This window comes from Heterodontus francisci, chromosome 18 (assembly GCF_036365525.1).
Source record: "Heterodontus francisci isolate sHetFra1 chromosome 18, sHetFra1.hap1, whole genome shotgun sequence".
Classification (NCBI taxonomy): domain Eukaryota; kingdom Metazoa; phylum Chordata; class Chondrichthyes; order Heterodontiformes; family Heterodontidae; genus Heterodontus; species Heterodontus francisci.
Window position 1 is genome coordinate 58,425,120 of NC_090388.1, and position 22,407 is coordinate 58,447,526.

The 22,407-nt window shown below is 42.0% G+C and overlaps 1 protein-coding gene across 2 annotated transcripts in view; it reads left to right on the top strand.

The window, feature by feature from the left end:
• atxn10 (ataxin 10) overlaps positions 1 to 19,067 on the top strand; it is a 350,575-nt gene extending 331,508 nt beyond the window's left edge. Inside the window, exon 10 of one of the 2 annotated variants that reach the window (XM_068051270.1) lies at positions 17,742 to 19,067. In XM_068051270.1, the coding sequence (XP_067907371.1) occupies positions 17,742 to 17,923 (182 nt within the window). In that variant the 3' untranslated portion in view covers positions 17,924 to 19,067. The remainder of the gene's footprint in view (positions 1 to 17,741) is intronic. The other variant, XM_068051268.1, reaches the window with a different exon arrangement.
• Positions 19,068 to 22,407: the final 3,340 nt, after the last annotated feature.

The following is a 22,407-nucleotide window of genomic DNA, read 5'->3' on the forward strand; positions in this document are numbered from 1 at the left end:
ATATTTGATCAAATTCCAGCATTGAAGATTAGGATTTTCATACAATCAAATGTTTGTGGAAATCTTGAAGTCTGTTTTGACTCCCATTTTTTGGTCTTGGGTATGTAAAATTGTGAAGAGGGACAAGCCTGTTCGTTACATGAATGGAAGGGTGTCAAACATGAAAAATGTCAAGTGGACATTAAAACACACAAAACACGACACAGCTTTTCCAGCATGTGTTCAGCAGTGTTTTGACTAATCCGATTGTATTTTCCTTCTACTACCCTGATAATAGATTATTCCTAATATTTATCTCCTCTTGAATTAAATAAGGTCATTCTGATATATGTTTTAAATTTACTTTCCACTCACTTCCGCTGCTTCTAGTTCTACCTTATTGACTGGCTTTGAACTACTAACAAAGTGGTTCGAGGACAAGACTCACCATCAGTTCTCAGATGATTGGACAATAAATGCAGATTTGCCAGTATTGTTCATATCCCAAGAAAACAAATCCAAAATTGATGTTATGCTAATTGATCTGTAGTCAACTGGGTTGGTTTGTTCCTTTCCTCTACCATGCTGATTTATAATTGGTCTAAGATATTGGGTGTTCTACAGAACTGAATAGCAAGTTAATAAACCCTTCTATTGTGAATACTTGTAGAAATTATTTATTTAACAATAGCAATGTGGCTATTTATCATGGTGGAGTGGATCTTACACTAGGACTTTTTCAGATACTTTTCTGGTATAAACATGTTAATGACCCTGCTGGTATAAACTGACTCAAATCTCCCATAGAAGCATTCCTCTGTCACCTTGTCAGCTGTTCGGTGCCTTAGGTATCATCTATATACATGGGCTTTCAAACAAAAAAACATTTAAGTTTGCACAGAAGTGGTGCTTATGCAGATTCTTTTTCGTAAGTATAGTGACTCTCTGATGTTAAAGGCTAGCTTAGCTAAAATTTACCACATGGATTCAAATGCTAAGCTTGGTTCGCTGTACCGGACCTCAGTTTAAACCAGACTTAAGTGTCGGTCGTCTTGGACTAGTTTTACAGCATTCTTCATAAACATTTATTACGGACAGGTGATACGTGGTGTGGGTAACTTCCACTTCTCACCTCCCAACTGACTGCAGTAATGTTTTGTTAAAAATGTGTGTTAGTCCCTAAGTGTTTTAGGGTCAAATAAACAGACAAACAATAGGTTTTCTCATTGGTTTAAAAAAAGGAAGGTTAAATGTTTATTTAAACAGCAAAACCCGAATTATTCGCAACCTTCATCCACTCACGCATTCACATACACATGCATACAAAAGAATAGATAGATATCTAGAGAAAAAGGGCAGGATGCAATTAAAATCCAAAGTGATGAAAGACTTCATGGTTCACAGAAACCTGTTGTATCTTCTCGGGAGGAAAGTCTTTTCAAAGGTGCAGGCCTGGATGTTTGTAGTCATGAACTTGCTGAGGTGTTGTAGATTTCTGTGGTTAAAACTTCAGACTGGAGGTGGTGGTCACTTTTTAAGTTCTCTGCTGCAGCAAGTTGAAGTATAGTATTAGCAGCAGGGATTCTTCCTTGTGCTGGACTGGTCTTACAGCCTTTGGCAGGAACTAGATTTCTGTGGTCTTTTCTTGATCTCCCCTCTCTCTCCAGAGGGCTACGTTCTTATGGTAAAAATCCATCTCCGTTGAGTCTCCAGGTGACACAGGGCCCTCTCCCCTATGTGACCACACAGTTGTTCAGGATATGGAAACCATTGCTATCTTGGTGTCTGGATGGGAACCATTCTGTTCCAATGGTGCAACTTCACACACCCATTCAATAGGGTTTGAGCTGTGGAGTCAGTCTGTTTTACAGCACTTTTGTTAGTACCATTGCTGTAAGTAGGAGTCACTAGCATGTAATGGACTCCTTTCAATTTCAAAGGGTTTTCCTCAGAGCTAATTCAGACACAGTCAATGAGTTTCATTTTTCCAGACAGACTTGTTGATTGCCAATACAGGAGGGATCACCTGACCCCTACTTCATTTTGTCTGTGGTATAGATGTGCCCATTTTCTTGTGGTTCAGTTTACCAGTTGAGTTTGTACTGCCATAATTCCTGCAGCTTATTTATTTCATAGTGCTCCTTCCGAGCATGACATACTGAATAAATCTTATCATTTGTTGGAAACATTTGTGAAGATTGCCTCAAGAAATGCTGCAGATTTCTATAATTGCCTTTCTTCTGGAGATATTCCTGTTTTTCAAGACATTGAAATCTTGGACTGAAAAAAAAGTAGTAACTTTGATGCAGTTTTAAAACTTTAAAAGAGGAAGCTGAAGCACAGAAAATACTTAATATAGCAGTTGTTCACTATAATTAACTCTGATATACCAGTTAGACAAGTGGCCTTGTTTGTGTTTCTATTATTTTTGATGAATCCAGTTAGACCTTCCTCATTGTAACACATACTTGAATGGTGCTCACTGCAAGAGACAGTTCAAAATTTGTTTTCATTCTTTCTAGAATTCATATTCATATTTTTTCATGCCAAATCAGCATGAAGAATAATGTAGAAACTTTGTATTTAATAATTAAGTTTAAATGACTTAAAGAAAGACTTGCATTTATATAGTGCCTTTCACAACCACTGGATGTCCCAAAGCATTTAAAGTACTTTTGAAGTGCAGTCACTGGTCCAATGTAGGAAACGCAGCAGCCAATCTGTGCACAGCAATGTGATAATGACCAGATAATCTGTTTTTGTGATGTTGATGGAGGGATAAATATTGGCCAGGACAATGGGGTAACTCCCCTGCTCTTCTTCAAAATAGTGCAGTGGGATCTTTAAAATCCACCTGAGAGCAGACAGGGCCTTGGTTTAATATCTCATCTGAAAGATGGCACCTTTGACAGTGTCAGCCTAGATTTTTGTGCTCCCTCCCTTTTCCCACTAGCAAAAGAGATCAACTGAATAATTTGAACAGTATCCACATTAATAATGAGGATTTACTCTTGAGATGGACATTATAAGGCCCAGTACAGGACCTACAGCAGCTCTCAGGTAGCATAGGTCATGCTGGACTCAAGGAGAGTAAATTGGATGGAATTGTCAGGGTATCCCAGTAACTCCCTCATCTACGCCCCCTAATGTTGTCGTTAAATCTTGGGAGGGCAGATAGAAGAATCACACTCCCCATCACTGGAACATTCCAGAGAGAACAGTTCATCTTCAGGACCCTCTGCTTTACAAAGTATGCTTTTCTGTTCCTGGAAAAAAAATCTTAAGTTTACATCATCTAATGTGTGCGTTCAAATGGGCAAGTAGTTTCATAGGCATTAAATGTCATCCTGGTGCTGTGATCGAACTAGGATGCGGATGATTGTAATACAGTGCAGAGATGACTTCATCTTTGAAACTGTACCTTTAAGAGATCACACCACTGATGCAACTGATGACATCATCAGATATATATAATATATATCACTATTTTGTGAGACTCACTCAGCACATGACTATACAGAGAACAGACACACACCAGCAAGGTAAGATCTGTACCTGAAATCATGCAATATAAATAAGTAAGACAATAAATAGTCTTTGTGTTGAATCTGAATATAAAGCCTGTGGTTGTCATTTAAAGAAAACTTAACACAACACTACAATGATATTAGCTAATTATTGATTCATTGTTGTTTTGCATTTTGCAACCTTTTGCATTTCTCACTGAAATTAAAAGCAGTTTTGATAGACAAAGGGACAACTGACAAGATAAGGTAATTGATAAGACACGGTCCGATTGTGTTTGAAGCATTCATGTAATTTTGGGAATAGCTTCTCTTAATGCCTCGAGTTTCTCTTTATGGGAACAGGTGTGGTGTACTGACTTTTTCAAAGTCATCTTCAGTGTTAAGCTGTTAGGCAGCGTGATTTGTCAGTGTACTATTCAGGGATATCATTTGCATTGTACATCGTCTCCACTGTAAAGTTGTTTGGCAAATAACTTCAATCTCAAGCATGGCTTATAAGTGTGCAATGCTGTGCATCTCATCGTGAGTAAAATGGCAGTTCCAAAGCTGAGTAATTTCTATTCCCTTCTCCAAGTAGTAGATGTTCTCATTTTAACTCAGTGTGTTACCACCCTGGGAATTTTTGGACATTCAATTTTCAAACAAGCTGGATACAGATACAGTTCTGACACCATGTTGCTACGAGGAAAAGAATTTGTCATGTCTGCAGTAGACCAGACTGCCTTGAAGTTTTATGTACTTTTATACTTGCATTTAAACTATAACAACTGATTGTAGATCACGAATGAAATTGCATGACTGATTGTGGTGCTGTGCATGCAGGCAACTTGAGGTGTCTTAGAAATGCATTTGTAATGGTAGTAACATCATTAAGTCAATTAATTGCACCAGGAGAATGCTGGAAATACTCAGCAGGTTTGGCAGCATCTGTGAAGAGAGAAACGAAGTTAGTGTTTCAGGTTGATGACCTAACATCAGAACTGGAAAAAGAGATGTAACAGATTTTAAGCAAGTACAAGAAGGAGAGGAGGAAAGAACAAAAGGGAAGTCTTGTGATAGTGTATTTTTCAGTACGTTAAATATAATCACTTAAATATATGTTTATTCTAATATGTATGTCATCACAGGAAGTGATGCAATGTCATGTGATTCAATTCTCTTGCACATTTAGCACGTGTAAGCTGAAGCAACAAGTCTCCATTAAAGCTCTGCGTTCAAAACCTTTATGCCTGCTGTCATGACTTCTTCTTTGAAACTGTACCTTTAAGAGATCACACCACTGATGAGGCAAGAATGAGGCACATTGGTTTTGTTATATGAACATTGATTTTGAACTGTTGCTGGAGCGAGGAAATTACTTGTTGAACAGATCAGCTGTGGCTGGAAAAAACATTTACATACAAACAGACGGTGCTTATGCAGACAAAGGACCATTCCCTGACACATTCAACCCACAATGGATGTTGATCACCGGACAGTGAGGGGGTGGGAAAGTGCATTCCAGGGCCTGCTGGGGTGATGCAATCGACAGGAGCCAGGACTAGTTGGACCGCCTGGTCACATGACTAACTGGCTGCTGCAGGGTTTTTTGAACTAGCCACAGAGAGTTTGAACTCAGAAAGACTGTTTGCTCCTGGACTGAGAGGATCTCTCCTGTCTGCTCCCATCTCTTTCTCACAAGCCTCTGAATCACTGAAGACACATGAACCCCAAGAGAGAAAAGTCTCGTACAGCAAACAAGGTTTAAGAACAATACTGGGCCCCAGCAAAAATCAAGATCTACCTACAATCAAGGACTCTACAGTGAGCTCAAAGAACTGTAACAAAAACTTCAGATATTACTCAAACTTTTCCATTTTATTTTTCTTCTGCTCTTTTTTGTCTCTATTTGCATGTGTGTATCGCGTATGCATGCTAGTGGGGGCGCGTCATGTATCCGTAGGTGTCAACCAAATTATAGTTTAAGTTCAAGTTTAATAAATTTCAACTTTTCTTCTTTGAACCTAAGAAAATCTGTTTGTGCTGGTTTCTTTACCTTATAATTGAAAAGCAGTGAACAAGGATTCACCAAGGGGGAGCTAAAAACACTGTGTGTTTAAAATTAAACCCTGTTATGGTAAGACCAGTGAAGGCTAAGAGGGACTCCTAGACACCTTTCTCACCTGGTCATAAAACTGCTCTTCAGTTTCGTTTGTATTAGTCTAGAAAGAGATAATATAATATGGCAGCAGTGGCAATAAGTCAACAGCATTGATCAGCAGCTGAAGATAGCAAATCAAGTCAGAAGCCCTACCTGAAGTACTGCGAGTGGATCACAGCTCTCACAGCGAACAACAGTGAGAGTAGAGATCGAGGACAATTTGAAAGCACTCCCGGTTTTTCCCCAAGCCGGCAAGAAAATTATCGGTAGTTTCAGCCACTGAGATCAGTGCAGCATCGTGTTTTGGTGCGGATCCCTTCCTACTGTCGCCACACTCAGGACCCCAACACCAGGATCTCTTCTGCATGCAAGCTCACAAGCTTGCGCTGTAGTAACACAGCTCAGGGCGTGGCTCTTGCTAAGCTCTGCAGACATCGCAGCTGGCTGCAACTTTCAAAGCAAGGTTTGCTCCTCGGGGAGAAAAGAGTAGAAGACTTAGGAAATAGCAGCCAGATTTCCAGAGCTAGACTGGAAAGCACCTGATATCCCAGGCAAGTTCAGACTGTTTAAGCAGAGGAATGAACAAGGCTTCCTAGACCACAAGGTTGTGGATGCAGAGAAGCAGGTAATTAAAACTTAGGATGGCCATAGGAAATGAATATCTGGGCAGAATCAATACCTCTGGTTTATCTGATGCTGACCAGAAGGATCCATCAAAGCTATGGGCAACACTAGAAAGTCAACTTAGGGTTAAAGTTAATTTCAGAGTACACCGACTGGAACTCATGAGGTATAGGCAGAAAACCAATGAGAGCTTGAACGATATTGTTAACTGATGCAGAGAGAAAGCAAAAGGATGCGACTCCTCTGATACTGAACTCTCGGAATGAATTCTGGAATTGGCTATTGCCCCGACTCCTATTGAGATGTTCTAGAAAGACCTCCTGGAAAAGCCAAAAGGACACGGCATGGAGATTATGCTATAGGACGAACACAGACACGAGGCAATTATCACAGGGAGACAGTGTATGCAAGCCTTGGGGTCCAAAACGCCTGTCAGTACAATATCAAAGGCACTCAGGCAGAACAAGGTGTGCAGTAACTGTGGGCTCTCCCACCAACCGCGTAGATACCGAGCAGGGCGGCACAGTGGCGCAGTGGTTAGCACCGCAGCCTCACAGCTCCAGCGACCCGGGTTCAATTCTGGGTACTGCCTGTGTGGAGTTTGCAAGTTCTCCCTGTGTCTGCGTGGGTTTCCTCCAGGTGCTCCGGTTTCCTCCCACAGCCAAAAGACTTGCAGGTTGATAGGTAAATTGGCCATTATAAATTGCCCCTAGTTTAGGTAGGTGGTAGGGGAATATAGGGACAGGTGAGGATGTGGTAGGAATATGGGATTAGTGTAGGATTAGTATAAATGGGTGATTAATGGTCGGCACAGACTCGGTGGGCCGAAGGGCCTGTTTCAGTGCTGTATCTCTAAATCTAAATCTAAAAAAATCATATGCAGATGCGTGCAAGGCATACAGGCTTAGAAGGCACTGGACCAAACTTTGCAGAAGGTCCTGCAGTAAGAACGCAGGGAGAAGCCAGAGAGGACAGTGCTCAAGCCACAGAAATATGCCACTCAGAGGCAAAGGGAGACGAGACATTTCCATTTATTCCGAAAAGCATAGACCCATCCACAAAATGAAATAGCTGACCAAAATGGATGAGTTGGATCGAGGTGAAGACACTTTTCTTTTATTCGCTCATGTGATGTGGGTATTGTTGTCTAGGCCAGCATTTATTGCCCATCCCTAACTGCTATTGAGAAGGTGGTGGTGAGCTGTCTTGAACCGCTGCAGTCCATGTTGGGTAGCTACACCCACAGTGCTGTTAGGAAGGGAGTTCCGGGATTTTGACCCAGTGATACTGAAGGAACACCGATATAGTTCCAAGTCAGGATGGTGTGTGGCTTGGAGGGGAACTTGCAGGTGGTGGTGTTCCCATGCATCTGCTGTCTTTGTCCTTTTAGGTGGTCGAAGTCACGAGTTTGGAAGGTACTGTCAAAGGAGCCTTGGTGAGTTGCTACAGTGCATTTTGTCGATGGTACACACTGCTGCCACTGTGTGTTGGTGTTGAAGGTGGTGGATCGGGTGCCAGTCAAGCCGGCTGCTTTGTCCTGGATGGTGTTGAACTTCTTGAGTGTTGTTAGAGCTGTACCCATCCAGGGAAATGGAGAGTATTCCCTCACAGGTGAACAGTTATTTCACAAGATCACCTCAGTGGAACAGGTCCATTCTGTTGACAAAATGGAAGCTTTTGCAACACTCCAGATCATCTGTCCCAATAAAGCTGAATGGCATCGACTGAGGGTGAAGATTGACACAGGTGCAAGTGCCAACACGGTACCTTTGCGCATCCTGAAGGGCATGTACCATGAGGCATGAAAGTCTGGTCCAGTCCACAAGCGTGAAGCTTAAGGCATATAATGGCTCGACAATGAAGTGCCTAGATTCCCTAGACCTGGAATGCACGTACAAAGAGTCTACATGGTCTGCTCATATGTTACATAGCGGATGTGTCAGGATCAGCAGTAGCAGCAATGCTGACTTGCAACGAACTTAACATGGTCACCATCCATGAGCTGACCCAGTCAGAGGACTGCAGCAGTCAGAGCAGGTGCACACCCATTGGATCGGTACAAGACATCCAGAGGTTGAACCCGGGCTAGTTTGACATTGTTGGGAATTTCCACGAGGACACAGTCCTCCTTAAAGAAGGTGCAACGCCATCAATCGACCCACCGCAAAAATGCAGCATGCATATTTGAGAAAAGTTGAAGATGGATAACAAGGCATCATTCGACGAGGGCAACATTGCATGGACTGGTGCAGTTCCATCACTACCCCAATCAAGAAGGACAGTTCAGTTCGACTGTGTTTAGACCCAAGGAGGCTAAGCAAAGCCTTAAAGAGATGTCCTCATAAGATCCCAACATCGGAAGTTAAACCCGACGTTTGCTGGATCGAAACACTTTTCCAAATTAGGCACAAAAAGCGGATATTGGTCCGTACACTTGCCAAGAGGTTCGCAAGAGCTAACAATGTTCAGCACTCACTTTACCAGTTACTGTTTCTTTCATTTACCATTTGGGTTGTCAGTCAGCCAGAATACATTTCAACATCAAATGGACCAGATAATGGAATGGGTCCCGGGTTGTGTGTGTACTGCAGACGGCACGCCCTAGTCGGACGTATGGAAAAAAAGCATGACAGAAACCTACACTTATTAATGGAGACCGCCCGGAAAGGTTTAGTTTGTCAACAGCAAAAAGTGCTCCATTAAAGCTGATCACGTGAATTTCTTTGGTGTCATTTACTGAAGTTAAGGTATCTGTCTGCATCTTGGGAAGATCAAAGACATCCGGTCAATGCCGACACCACAGGACAAGGATGGCCCGTAAAGGTGTCTAGGATATTCAACTTCCTTGCTGCATGCAAACCAAGCTTCTCAGAGAAGGCCTCTCCACTAAGAGAATTGGTGAAGAAAGGCACGCAATTCCTGTGGCAGGACAATCACCAACATGCGTTCAATGCGTTGAAATAAGCACTGTCAGCTGAGTCACGTCTTCAATACTATGACCCTCGGAAGACAACAACATTAGAAGTGGACACGTAGCAGAAAGGTCTCGGTGCATGTCTTCTTCAAGATGGCAAGCCTGTCACACTTGGTTCAAAAAGTCTGTCGCCAGCACAAGCAAATTACTGCAATGTCAAACAAGAAATACTGCTTCAGGATCACCAAGTTCCACACATACTTATTCGGAAAAGTATCCATGGTCGAAACAAATCATAAGCCGCTGGAGATGATCTGGAGAAAACCACTCATAAGTGTATCGCCTCAACTCCAGAGGTTCCTCATCAAGATTCAAAGCTACAACTGTGCTGTCAGATACAAACCCAGTAATCAGATGATCCTATCAGACACTTTAAGTAGACTGCCCAAACCTGGGAAGACACAAGAAATGCTATTTGATTTCCATGTGGACGAAGTCTGTGCAAGTTTGGAGGATGTCTGCAGTGTAGTTATTGTACTTCGGTCAAAGCAAGAGAGAGGCACTCCAGAGGGAGACTACTCAGGACCCCAAACTCTGAGCTTTATGGCAAATCGGTGTAGAGAGTTGGCCGGAGACCATTCAAGAGATCCCTACGGAGCTAAGAATGTATTGACCGTACAGAGACTAAATCAATATACCCAATGGAGTACTATTCAAAGGATGCCAAGTACTCATCCCAGCGACACTTCAGTCTGACATACTTGGACAACTCCAAAGACACATGGAAGTAGAAAGGACGAGAAGATTTGCCCACGAGTCAATATTCTGGCCTGGCATCAACAAAGACTTGACAAGATGATGAGATCTTGTGATGCGTGTCAGGAACACCAGGCTAGTCAACAAAAGAGCCTCTGCAACTCCTTAACATCTCATCATCACCATGGGACAAATTGTACAGCACCCACCCCCACCGATGTCAGGGATCATGGCATGGGGAGGCCGGAAAATGTTTCCACTGGAGGCCCACCTGGGAACGCCCGGCTCGGATATTGCCGGCGGCAGCGAGGCCTCATGGCAGCCCACCCACAGCTCGGCGATGGGAGCAGAATTTACATAATCAAAAAATGCAAATTAACGAATTAATGACTTACCCGCTTAGGATCTCTGTCTGGAGATCTGAGGTGTAACACTGGTGGGGAGAGGGGAGCAGCAAGTATTTCAGTGTGGGAGGAGGGAGCAGGTTCAAACTAATATGATTGGTATAGGGGATGGTGGGAAGGGTTAAAGATAAAAATTTATGAACTTTGGGGGGTGGGGGAAGGTCAGGTGCACAAGGTAAGTATTTTGGGGGGAGAGAGGGCAAGGAATGAATTGTTTGGTTATTCAGGGGGTGGGAAAGGGGCTAGAAACATTTAATTTTTTTGAATAAATTCTAACTCACTATTTCCTTAAAGATTCAAATTAAGTGAAAGGGCTAGAAGCCCTTTAAATATGGCGTTGGCGCCTAATGCAGTTGCCAGGGACACATCACCTGCACCCTCCATCGGTGGGGGGGGGGGTGGGGGGGGTTGGTCTGCCCCAGCCCTTTAAATGAGCCGCTGCATTTAACATCATGGCAGCTCCGTGATGCACAAGTGGACCACCATCTTTGAAGCTCGCCGCCGATCTCGGCGGCATGCATTTAAAATCCAGCGCCATGGATCAAGATAGCAACCAATCTGTGCTCTGTGGGCAGAGAAGACTATCTTCTCGTGACTATCACTCCAAATTTCCCATTGTGCAGAGGCTTTGAGACACATCGAGTCCAGCAGTGGCCAACACTGTTATTGCCATCTTTAGTCTTTTTGGTGCCCCAGTAGAAGTCGTGTCTGACAACAACCCAGAATACACTAAAAAACCGTTCCAGGATATGTGTCAACAATGGCCCATCAATCATGTCACATCATCAACTAGATATCCTGTTTTGAATGGGATGGCTGAATGTATGGTTAGGATAGTCAAATTGCTGATCAAAAAATGTTTGGAAACCAGACAAGATATCCAAGTTGTGTTATAGCATCTTCATGCAACGCCATTAGACTCCGGATTGCCATCACCCACTGAGATTACGTTCAGTCGACCGGTTCACAGCCTGGACGGCATACTCATTGTCCTTCAGTGCAATTTCTCCAACATCACAATGTTCTTTCAGAAGTGGGAGAGTGGGTCAGAACTGGGCATGGCAATCCAAATAAGGTGTTAGAAAAGCCTTGGATAACGCTATGATCACAGTTGCAGTTTTATAATGAACAGTCTCTGCAGAGTGGGAAACTGTTCCCAATCGTGAAAGGATCGAGAACACAGATTTAAAGTATTTGGTAAGAGAAGCAAAAGTGACATGAGGAAAAACTTTTTCACGCAGCAAGTGGTTAAGGTCTGGAATGTGTTGCCTGAGAATGTGGTGGAGGCAGGTTCATTGGCAGCATTCAAAAGTGAAGTAGGTTGTTTTATGAAAAGGAAGAATGTGTAGAGTTACGAGGAGAAGGCGGGGGAATGGAACTGAGGGAATTGTTCTTTCAGAGAGCCAATGTGGACATGATGGGCCGAATGGCCTCCTTCTGTACTGTAACGATTCTGTGATTCAGTATAGCCAGGACTGTATTTGCCTTGGCCTTAGCCTCCTGATACTATAACAACCTGTATTTATATAGTGCCTTGAATGTAATAAAACATCCAAAATGCTTCGCAGGGGTGTTATGAAGCAAGATTTGAAACCAAGCTACATAAAGCAATATTTGGGTAGTTGCAAAAGCATGGTGAAAGAGGTAGGGAACCAGGGAGGTTTAGGAAGGGAATCCAGAGCTTAAGGCCTTATTGTTATAGATTATAGAAGGCATGTCTGCCAATCGTGGAGCAGTTAAAATCGGGGATGTTCAAGAGGCCAGAATTAGATGAGTGCAGATATCTCGGAGGGTTGTGGGGCTGGAGGAGGGTACAGAGATAGGTAAGGGAAAGGCCGTGGAGGGATTTGAAAACCGGGATGAGAATTTTTAAATCGAGGTGATGCTTACAGCTTTAGTTAAGACTTTGAAAGAACAGTCAGTAATCACTTCCTATGTATTACCCTCTTCCAAGATCCTGACTCTGTTGTACAACTTATCAGCAAACATAACTACTTTCTGCTAATGCCCTCCTCCTATTCATCGATGAATAAATTGAAAAGAAGGGGACCCATCACTGAATCCGGGCACTTCACACATGACCAGGTCTTATTGAGAAGATACACCTTTAAAATCACCCTTTGTTTACAGTCACTGTAGCCAATTTGTTGCTCCTCTTCCCATTTCACCCCCACATGTCAAGACTTAATTTTAGCTCAGTATCCCTCATGTGGCACCTTTCTTTAGTTCCAAATATGAAAACATGTATTACTAAGAGGGGTTGCATTTCATTGCTGATTGTCAGTCTTTTCAAACATGACCCTCTTAATGTGCTTGTAAGTTTATGGATGCTATCTCGACTACTGTGCGTTTACATGCAATGAGGAAAGGAGCTGTTTAAATTGTTGGTTAAGAGTTCTTGTATAGTTTTTGCATGAATACAAATTGCATTCTCCCCAAGCAGTAGCTCACAACAGCTAAATGGAAGCAAGAAAATTCTCTTCAGTGAAGCAGCAGAAATGGTGAACTTCCTGCGTGGGCTAAATCACAGCTTGCATTAATAAACTAACTAAATGGGGAAATAATTGTTTTTCTTCAGTTAGATTTCTCTTTTTTTTGTTGCTATGCTACAGAGCAGTTTAGATCATTAACAGAAATGGCAGCCAACTTTTTTTGGCTTCTAAATGCACTGCCCCGTCTCCCCCCCCCCCCCCCCTCCCAATCACCACTTTAAGCATGAGAGCAATCTGTTTCCATAGCATTTCATTATTCTAAATTAGAATGATGGCTACATGGTTTAACAGATGGCTTCTAACATGAATTGGTGAATATGGAACCATCATTTCTGCTTTTTCTTTTAAGAAACTAGTTTCTTGACATTCATCAATTGCCCAGATTTATATTTATATTGAAGGTGTAGTTTCCTGGAGAAAACCTTGGGATCGCCATTGGTCGTTCAAACATGGCTGTTAAATGGCAAACTCATTCATTCTTACTAAAGATCTTTTGTCAACAGAATATGATTTGGTTTTTTTTGGATAAGAGCATTAAATGAAACTTAGATCTATATCCCGCCAGTCCCTAGTTCTTGTGTATTTATTGCATTCTGTAGAGTGGAAACAAACAAGATCATGGCCTGGCTTGCAGTAACCGTGGAAACATTAGTTGCTTTTCATGAGGCTCAGTATTCAATGAGGTGCTCAAGTGTCAGAAGGATTAGGGGTTTTCTTTAGCAATGTGCTTTATTTTCTCCCTGTCAGTGGGCAGATGAACAAGGAGGTAATGTGAATGTTAGGTTGAACTTCCTTTAATCTCTTGTAGCACTTATGTTCTTCTTGTGCTCAAAGTGATGTAGAAGTCTGAGTTTAATACAGTGCATTAACAAGCAACCTCATGTTTATTCATGACCTTTTTTTGACACACAGGTGCATGGAAGGAAAAAACTGATTAAGATGTTCAAAGTTTGGATGTTAAATTAAAATTAGCCAAAGTAAAGTTTTTTTTTTAAATAGCCATAAAAGAGTTGGCAAAAAGTAACCAGACTTCTTCAGTCTCTACATGCTTTTAAATTAGTTTGTGCAATACAGTTGCAAATCAGTTCCTGTAATTTCACAGGTGGTTTTTAAGTTATTGTTTTTGAAGCTTTATTGTCTTGCGAAAATCTGTAAAAACACAAATTCCCACCAATGATAGTAGGATCAGTGCTGGGAAAAGAGGCAGGGGAAATGTATCTGGCATTACAGCCGTGACCATAATATTATTGCAGATTCAGGCCAGAATTTTACAGGGCCTGAAGGAGCAGGATAGGAGGCAGGGGTGGGGAGAAGGAAAATCAGGAGGGAGGGCGGGGGGGGTTAATGTGCCCGTGTCCTTCCCGCTGCCATGTCATTTTACCAGCGACAAGGAAGGTGGTGGGAAGCCCTCCCGCCCAGAGGCCAATTGAGCCACTTGACTGGCCAATTAAGAGCCTCTTCCCGCCTCTGCTGGCATTTTGCCAGCAGCAGGTGCGCCCTCTGCCATATGGGGAGACTGCCAGGTAAACCCTGGTAGCCTCCCTGCGGACTTGGAGGAGGTCCTCTTTCGCAGGCACCCTGTGGCCTATGGAGAGGCCACCTGGCAGCAATGCTCATCCCCGCACCTGCCCTCATTAAACACCACCCCATCCCCCTTGCCGGGGCCTGCGTGATTGGCCCCAGCAACCCCCGACCCCACTTACCTTGCTGCTTTTCCCAGTTAGGTGCAGTCCCAGCAGTGGCCACCACTCCCTGTGACACTGCTGACCCTCCAATTGGCCAACAGCTCTTGATGGCAGGACAGAAGCCCTGATGGAAGCTCACTCACTGCCTGAAGACATAAATTCTGGTTGGGGCTCCCTGAAACGGCCGAAGCGGGGTTGCCCCCAGCTTTCCAGCCAGTCGTCGGGGCCACCGCAGCCCTGAGAATATCCTAACTTCAGTTTCTGTCATTGTTCCAGTTGTTATGAATGTAGTAAGAACCAATGGATGCTGTCATATTGGATATTCCTGAATTGGCACTGCTTGTAGTTGGTAGTTTCTGTCTAGTTAGGTGGCTATAAAAAAATGGTAAGGAGACAACAATATTTGTGCTCAGTATGACCAGGCACAAGCATTTTTGTTTAAGAAACATCTAGTTAATTACTCACTAGCACACTCAATACTCTGAGTATGGTATAATACACAGGTGAAAAAATGATATAGATGTCCAACTCTCCCCCCAGAGATTCCCGGACAAGAATCAATCATTTTGCATCTGTAAGATTGCATTTTTTTTCTGCTCCATATTCAATTCTGTTTCTGTTACTATTTGTGTCAGTCACAATGGTATTTCCAGCAATTCTTAGAAGTAAGCATTTTCAAACAACTGCACATTTGTAATTTTATATTTTAAAAAATTGAAAAGTTTGTGCTTTGAAACTATTTATTCTGTACTATTATTTATTTATTTAGAGATACAGCACTGAAACAGGCCCTTCAGCCCACCGAGTCTGAGCCAACCAAGAACCACCCATTTATACTAACCCGACAGTAATCCCATATTCCCTATCACCTACCTACACTAGGGGCAATTTACAATGGCCAATTTACCTATCACCTGCAAATCTTTGGCGGTGGGAGGAAACCAGAGCCCCCGGCGAAAACCCACACGGTCACAGGGAGAACTTGCAAACCCCGCACTGACAGTACCCAGAATTGAACCCGGGTCCCTGGAGCTGTGAGGCTGCAGTGCTAACCACTGCGCCACTGTGCCGCCCCTTCTCACATTGTGTACATTGTGCGCAAACCTTCTCTGAGGACAGACAAGGCAGGTAGGCACAGTGCTTTTGTTGCCATTAACTAAGTCATGACTTTATAGCCAGTGATATTTAGTAAAGCTTGTCCTTCTAAAATAAATCTATAAATTGCCATAATGTTTCAACAGTCAGGAAAGCTCCAGGTTTTCTACTTTATAGTGTCACGGACCCGTAATTATTTTTCTCCTCGGATTAAAAACAGTGTGTGTGCCTTTAAGACTGTTAAAAACAATGCACCTTGAAGGGAAAGAAGGTTCTGGAATTCCTGAGACACAGTGTGCAGCAATTGCGTTTTTTGTTACCCTGGGCAACAGCAGGAGAGAGAGATGTTATATCAGCAAGGGGGTGAAAGGTTATCGGGGGGTAGGTGGAAATATGGAGTAATCAGTTCAGCCATGAACTTATTGAATGGTGGAGCAAGCTCGAGGGACCGAGTGGCCTTCTCTTGCTCCTAATTCGTATGTTCGTAGGTCACATGATAATGTTTCCACTTGGCTCTGTGTGGACCTGGCAAAAACTGGCTGAAACCAGTTACTTCTGAGAGACTTTCCAGCAGGCCATACTGAAGAAAAAACGGAGCTGTTTTATTGTCTCCCAGAAAAAATTCTATGAGGAGCTACAAGCCAAGTTAATTCCCTGAATAAAGAAGAAAAGCCTTCTTTGTCAAGAAACAGTTTAAATTGCTGTGCTCATCGTTCAAAGAACTGTTTAATGCTTGCTGCAGCCAAAGAGTTAAATGCCTATCTTCTGAAGGACCGTTTTCATCAAATCCACATTAGAAGACCTCATCCATCAGGAATGTAACCTACAAAAACTTACTTTATTTATTCTTAAGAGACAGCTAATTTTTAAAAACACCACTTTAAAAAAAACGATTAACTACGGTTATTTTTGAGTGTGTGTGAATGGGGAGTTAGATTAAAATAAGAAGTTATAAGGTCTTTAGACATAGGTTTATCTTAATAGTGTTTAAGGTTTAGTTTTATAATAAATAGTTAATTTGTTGTTGTCTAAAGATACCTGGTTTGCTCTGTTTCATTCTGGGGTTACTAGAGTGTTTAATTTGGCTGTTTTCCAATTGGGTGTGAAAGCTTAATAATATGCTGCAACCTGTGGAGTGACGGGACTGAATTGACAGTGCGTTGCTCCCTCCGCCATCGTAACAATAGAGAAAGAACAGTTATGCAACAGCGCTCCATGAAAGTCAGCAGAACGCTCTGTGTTCAACTTCTCAAGCCAATATACTTGTGCAACTCTTCAGAAGCTTTAATAAAGGTGTCTAGATGAAGGTCAACCAGTTGAGGAAAGATTTAGACCTACATTAGGGGTGATATTGACCCGATCCCATTAAAGCTGGTGAAGTCTCCTCCAGAGAGCATTGGGAAACAGTCTAAGGATTTCAGAACCTTAACTTGAGCACCACTATATGATTCAGTCACCAGAAACTTTTATACTGTGTGTGTTTTCAGCCGCAGTTTAGTCTGAGTTGAGACATCCATCCTCCTGTTACTGCCCATAGCATCAGTTAAAACTAGAATCACGTAATTGTTATAATGCAGAAGGTGGCCATTCGGTCCATCGCGTCCAAGATTCTCATTTATTTAAGATGTCTTTTCCTTGCTCCAGTAATGAAGTGACTGCCAATGGTAACCCTTAGATCTGTATGATAGTCCATTGAAACCTTGTGAATCAACTTCAACCATGCTTTAGGCACGACTAAAACAAAGATATTAGTCCCCAAATAAGGAATAGAAGAGAGCAGGGAGAATGGGAAGGCAACTATTGTATTCCAGACCATCAAAATGCTTCTTGTCTCTTGCAAGTATGTTATATACAAATTGAACAATCACAAGTTGAAAAAAAATTGCATTATTTTGTTGAAATAATAATGGTCTTAACCACATCTGATGTGTCACAGGGTCTGATCATTGCAAGATTTTGAGTTTAGTCTATTAGGGAGTGCATGGCTGTCATTATAGCTTTTCCTCCATTAGTCAAAATTGCTCTGACAGGGCAATGGTAGAGGTACTGACATATTAATGAAATATTTTCTACCCTGTATCAAGATGTTGTTGTAAATCACATGCCTTAACTTCATGCACCATAGTTGTGAGCCAGTGGGCAGTTTTTGCCATCCGAATCCTTACAGAACAGAACATGCAGAATCAAGAAGTGATATCGCAGATGACACGTCAGGGTGTGGCAGACAGTGCCATGCTAAGCAACATGGGATTACAAATCGAAGAGCGAGATGGAAAACTTTATGTGAAATCGCAGGAAAAGAGCTGATAACTTCACGGTGAGAAGGGTTTGGAAAATATTGTCACAACATGGATTTATCGATCTTTTTTCCAGTCATTTGTCACACCAAGAGAAAAACGCAGACTCACAAAAAGAAAGAGGAGCAGTGATAGAAAATGGATCTTTGTTTAAAGCACAAAATGTAATTTATTATCCTCTAGATTGTCATCAGTCTGGAATGGTATTAAGAGTTTCACGGTACTGTGATATGCAGGTTGAAGATTGACTAATGATAAGAATGTTAACTGTACAAGAGAATGGTTACCGTCAATATTCAGGATTGAAATCTGATTATAGAATAAATCGTATGTGAATTATACATCATGATGTCAAGTGTTAAAATATCAAACGTGGCCATGCTGGGGGGAATCAAACCAACATGAAACACCTTAATAATGTCTTACACATTTCAAAAACGAACTGATTAAAGAGCTGTGGGGTTTCATGTTAGGAAACTAAATCATGGGAATTATTTAGTATGTATTGTACTTGCAGGGAGATGTTAGCATTTGTCAAATCCACACAAAATGTGTAGCCAGAAAAGTAAGATTATAGACATGATTCCAAAGAATTAAAGGCTACAATCAGCTCTGCAGACTCTCTGTATTTATAATTAGTGTTTGTGTTTATGTATGAGCAGATGACAGTTGTGTACTTATCATTATTGAAAATAAAAATAGCCAGTCATAAATAGTTAAACAGAATGACTTTCAACTTTTTCTTTTCTTCTTTATGTTTACATTAGTGTTGATAACTGTTATGTTTATTGAAGTACATGTAATGACCTATTGAAATATATTTTTGCTAAATCCTGTGTTTTAAACACCTAAAGCAGAAGAAGAACAGAGTTCCAACAGCGGCCAGTCAGATTAAAGGGGGCCTTGTTGATTGGAGATTCTGTTGTAAGAGATGCTGATAATTTGTGCAGAGGGAAGTCTTTCAGTAGGACAGTTGTATGTTTTATATAGGGCTCTGGTTAAAAATATTCTGTGAGTTATTTCCTCCTTGGTCCCCCTCTCCTCCATTCCCACTGTACCCCTTCCTTTCCACGATTCTTCTCTCCCTTCCCCCATTCTTCCCTCCCCTCCCCCAATTGAAATGTCAAAACCCACACCCGAAATCAGTGCTTGGTATTGACTCCCATGTGTAACAGCTCATGAGTGCAACAATTATATAAAAATAATTATATCATTCTATATATGTTGAGTATCATTTTGGGCGGAAGGTTGTATTTATTTTGGTAACTGTAATATTGGAAATGTTATGAGACAGGAAATTGAGTGGGCCAGTTAGCTCAGTTGGCTAGATGGCTAGCATATGGTTCAGAATAACGCCAACAACATGGGTTCATTTCCTGTTCCAGCTGAGGTAGACTTAGGGATCCTGTTGGCAGAATACAGCTGTTAGTCTGTGATGCCAACACAACCATAGCAGAAGCAAAGCAGCCAAAGTAGAAGACTTGGTTTCACGGAAGTTGGGTAATGTTGGAATTTGTAATGCAACTGAGAATTGACGGGATACGTGATGGGTGAAGAGGGTAGGTTCAGAAAACAAAAACCATTAGCTGGGAAAAGAGGTCAAAACAATTGTTCTCTCCTTATCTGACTCCCTCCCTCCTTGCTGCTGCCGATAGTGACGCTAACAGACAGCTCACTGATCAGGTCAGGAAATCTGGTGGAGCCATCAGTGTCATCTTAGTGGCAGGGTAAAGTGATCATGGGAGAAGGGATGGTCCCACAAAAAACAGTTTTTAAAAACTTACCCAGGAATGTTTGAGCATTCTCCGGAGCCCCTTTGAGGGCTGCTGGCTTGGCTGCACTATGTTCAGTCCACTTTTTTTTTAGATTAGATTAGAGATACAGCACTGAAACAGGCCCTTCGGCCCACCGAGTCTGTGCCGAACATCAACCACCCATTTATACTAATCCTACACTAATCCCTTATTCCTACCAAACATCCCCACCTGTCCCTATATTTCCCTACCACCTACCTATACTAGTGACAATTTATAATGGCCAATTTACCTATCAACCTGCAAGTCTTTTGGCTTGTTGGTGCTCATGCAGCACTTGTTCTGCCCAGTGGAACACAAAAATTATATCAAGGTCCTAAATACATCAAAGTTGTTAGTGAGGCAGCCATCTATTCTGGGCAAGAGCCCTGGCCGCCTAAATTGAGGTTTGCTCACTAATTGCATTTTGCGGTTCTCAGGCAACAGGTCAACGGTAACATTTTTAAAAGAATTTCATTTGACTATCATTCACACTTAAAAATGGGGCGATAAACAAAGAAAAATCACCCCAAAGAATTTGCAGCAATTACAAAAATTATGATAAACTGTAAGTGTGCGCTAAACATAGAAATTGATATATATACATACAAATCTATCCATAATATACTAAAATCATTGCACGTGTTCGGTGATCCACTTTAGACTAACCATTTTGTATGGGATTTTCCAATGTTAAAATGTCACCATTATCTACCATGCACTTTACTAGGGTTTCCCATCCTAAAATTCATTGTGCAGTGTCACAGTCCCTGTTATGGAGCAGGCCCAGCAGTGATGGAGATGCAGAGCCTGCACACCACCGCCCCTAGTAAAGCTGCACGTGTTCAGCACAGCTAGCATAATGCTGCAGCCTCCCTGCTTGGTTAGAGGTAAGTTTAAAAGAATGAATAATCTTTGCTCTTTTTGATGTCTATTTAATATGTCATTTTAATATTTCATTTTAATTCTTCATTTTACTCTGTATGTCTCCCACCCACCGTGGCTCACTTGTGTGTTGCCTCAGATACACAGTGACTAAAGCTTGACAGCAGTGTTACTAAGAAGATGTGATTTCCCCCCCCCCCCCCGCCACTGTAGCGAGTATGCTTTACAGCAACAAAGATGGCTACAGGAATGCATTCTAAGGTTAAAACAAACCAACATTAGTGCCTAACCATAGTTCCTGTCTATGGAAGGCAATTTGTGCTAATATAACCCTCAAAACATCTCTCAATGTAATCGCTCGTCTGCCTTTTACAGACATGCACGCAACCTTTGTTTAAAAATATACAAGTACACTGTACCTGAATAAAGTTGTTGAGATTTGCCCCATAACTTTTCTTGAAATAATTTTGAAAAACAATTGAGCAGAATCTGCAAGAAGCTCAAGAAGCATACTCCATCAGAACAGCTGACTTATTAGTACTGATGCATCTTGAGTATTTGGACACTCTGTATGCACTAACTGCATTCAGCTAATAGAGTCACAGGTCTGGATGATAATATCAGGTCCAAGTCCAGCATTTTCAAGCCAACAGGTAACAACATTTTTCAATGAAGTCAATTGTTTTTTCCATGTTCAAGACAACTTCTTGTAAATATAATCAGGTTTTGTGAAATGTCTCTTTGACATGGGCAGCACAGTGGCGCAGTGGTTAGCACCGCAGCCTCACAGCTCCAGCAACCCGAGTTCAATTCTGGGTACTGCCTGTGTGGAGTTTGCAAGTTCTCCCTGTGTCTGCGTGGGTTTTCGCCGGGTGCTCCGGTTTCCTCCCACCACCAAAAGACTTGCAGGTTGATAGGTAAATTGGCCATTATAAATTGCCCCTAGTATAGGTAGGTGGTAGGGGAATAGAGGGACAGGTGGGGATGTGGTAGGAATATGGGATTAGTGTAGGATTAGTATAAATGGGTGGTTGATGGTCGGCACAGACTCGGTGGGCCGAAGGGCCTGTTTCAGTGCTGTATCTCTAAATAAACTTAATTTAAACTCTTGTTTGGATATTGGCAAACTTCAGTTACCTAGAAAAAAAGTTTTTCAGAAAGAATTTTGAGTGATTTGTGGGGAAAGATAAGGTACCACAAGATTGTAGGACTAGGCACTGTTAAAGATCAGTAATCAGAATACTAAAATTCCACTTCAAGTACCATCTAATGGCATCAAAAATAATAACAGGTCAATGTTGACATTTTAACATTGCAATTCCCATAGAAAATGCTTACGTGATAGTTTTGAATGAAGATTGTTACAACCAAGGCAGGAGTAATACACTGTCTTTCTCCAGTTTCACTTCTCCACAGGTCACAACATATATTTGGAAGAATTTAAAAATTCACTCCCTCCATTGGTAGGAACCCATTCAGAGAACCAGAAGGTTTCAACAGCCAGACAGGCAGCGGAAATTGCTGATGATTTTGAGCCTGTATATAAGCCCAAACATTTTGTCTGTCACCCTCACAAACCCAAGAGGTATAGAAGGTGGGAGAGTGAAAGGAAGGCAAGTACCCAGGGACAAGAAGGAATAGCTGGGAATGCCCCAGGATCTCCTCAGGTCAGAAAGGAAGATGCTGAGGGTGGAAGTTAGATCCGCAAGCCTAAGTGTTACCATTATCACAAGGTGGGACACCTTCATGCTGGAAGTTGTGAAATAAACCCACAGGACTTGTTGGGGCACACAAAGTTAATGCAGAGCAAGGGGCC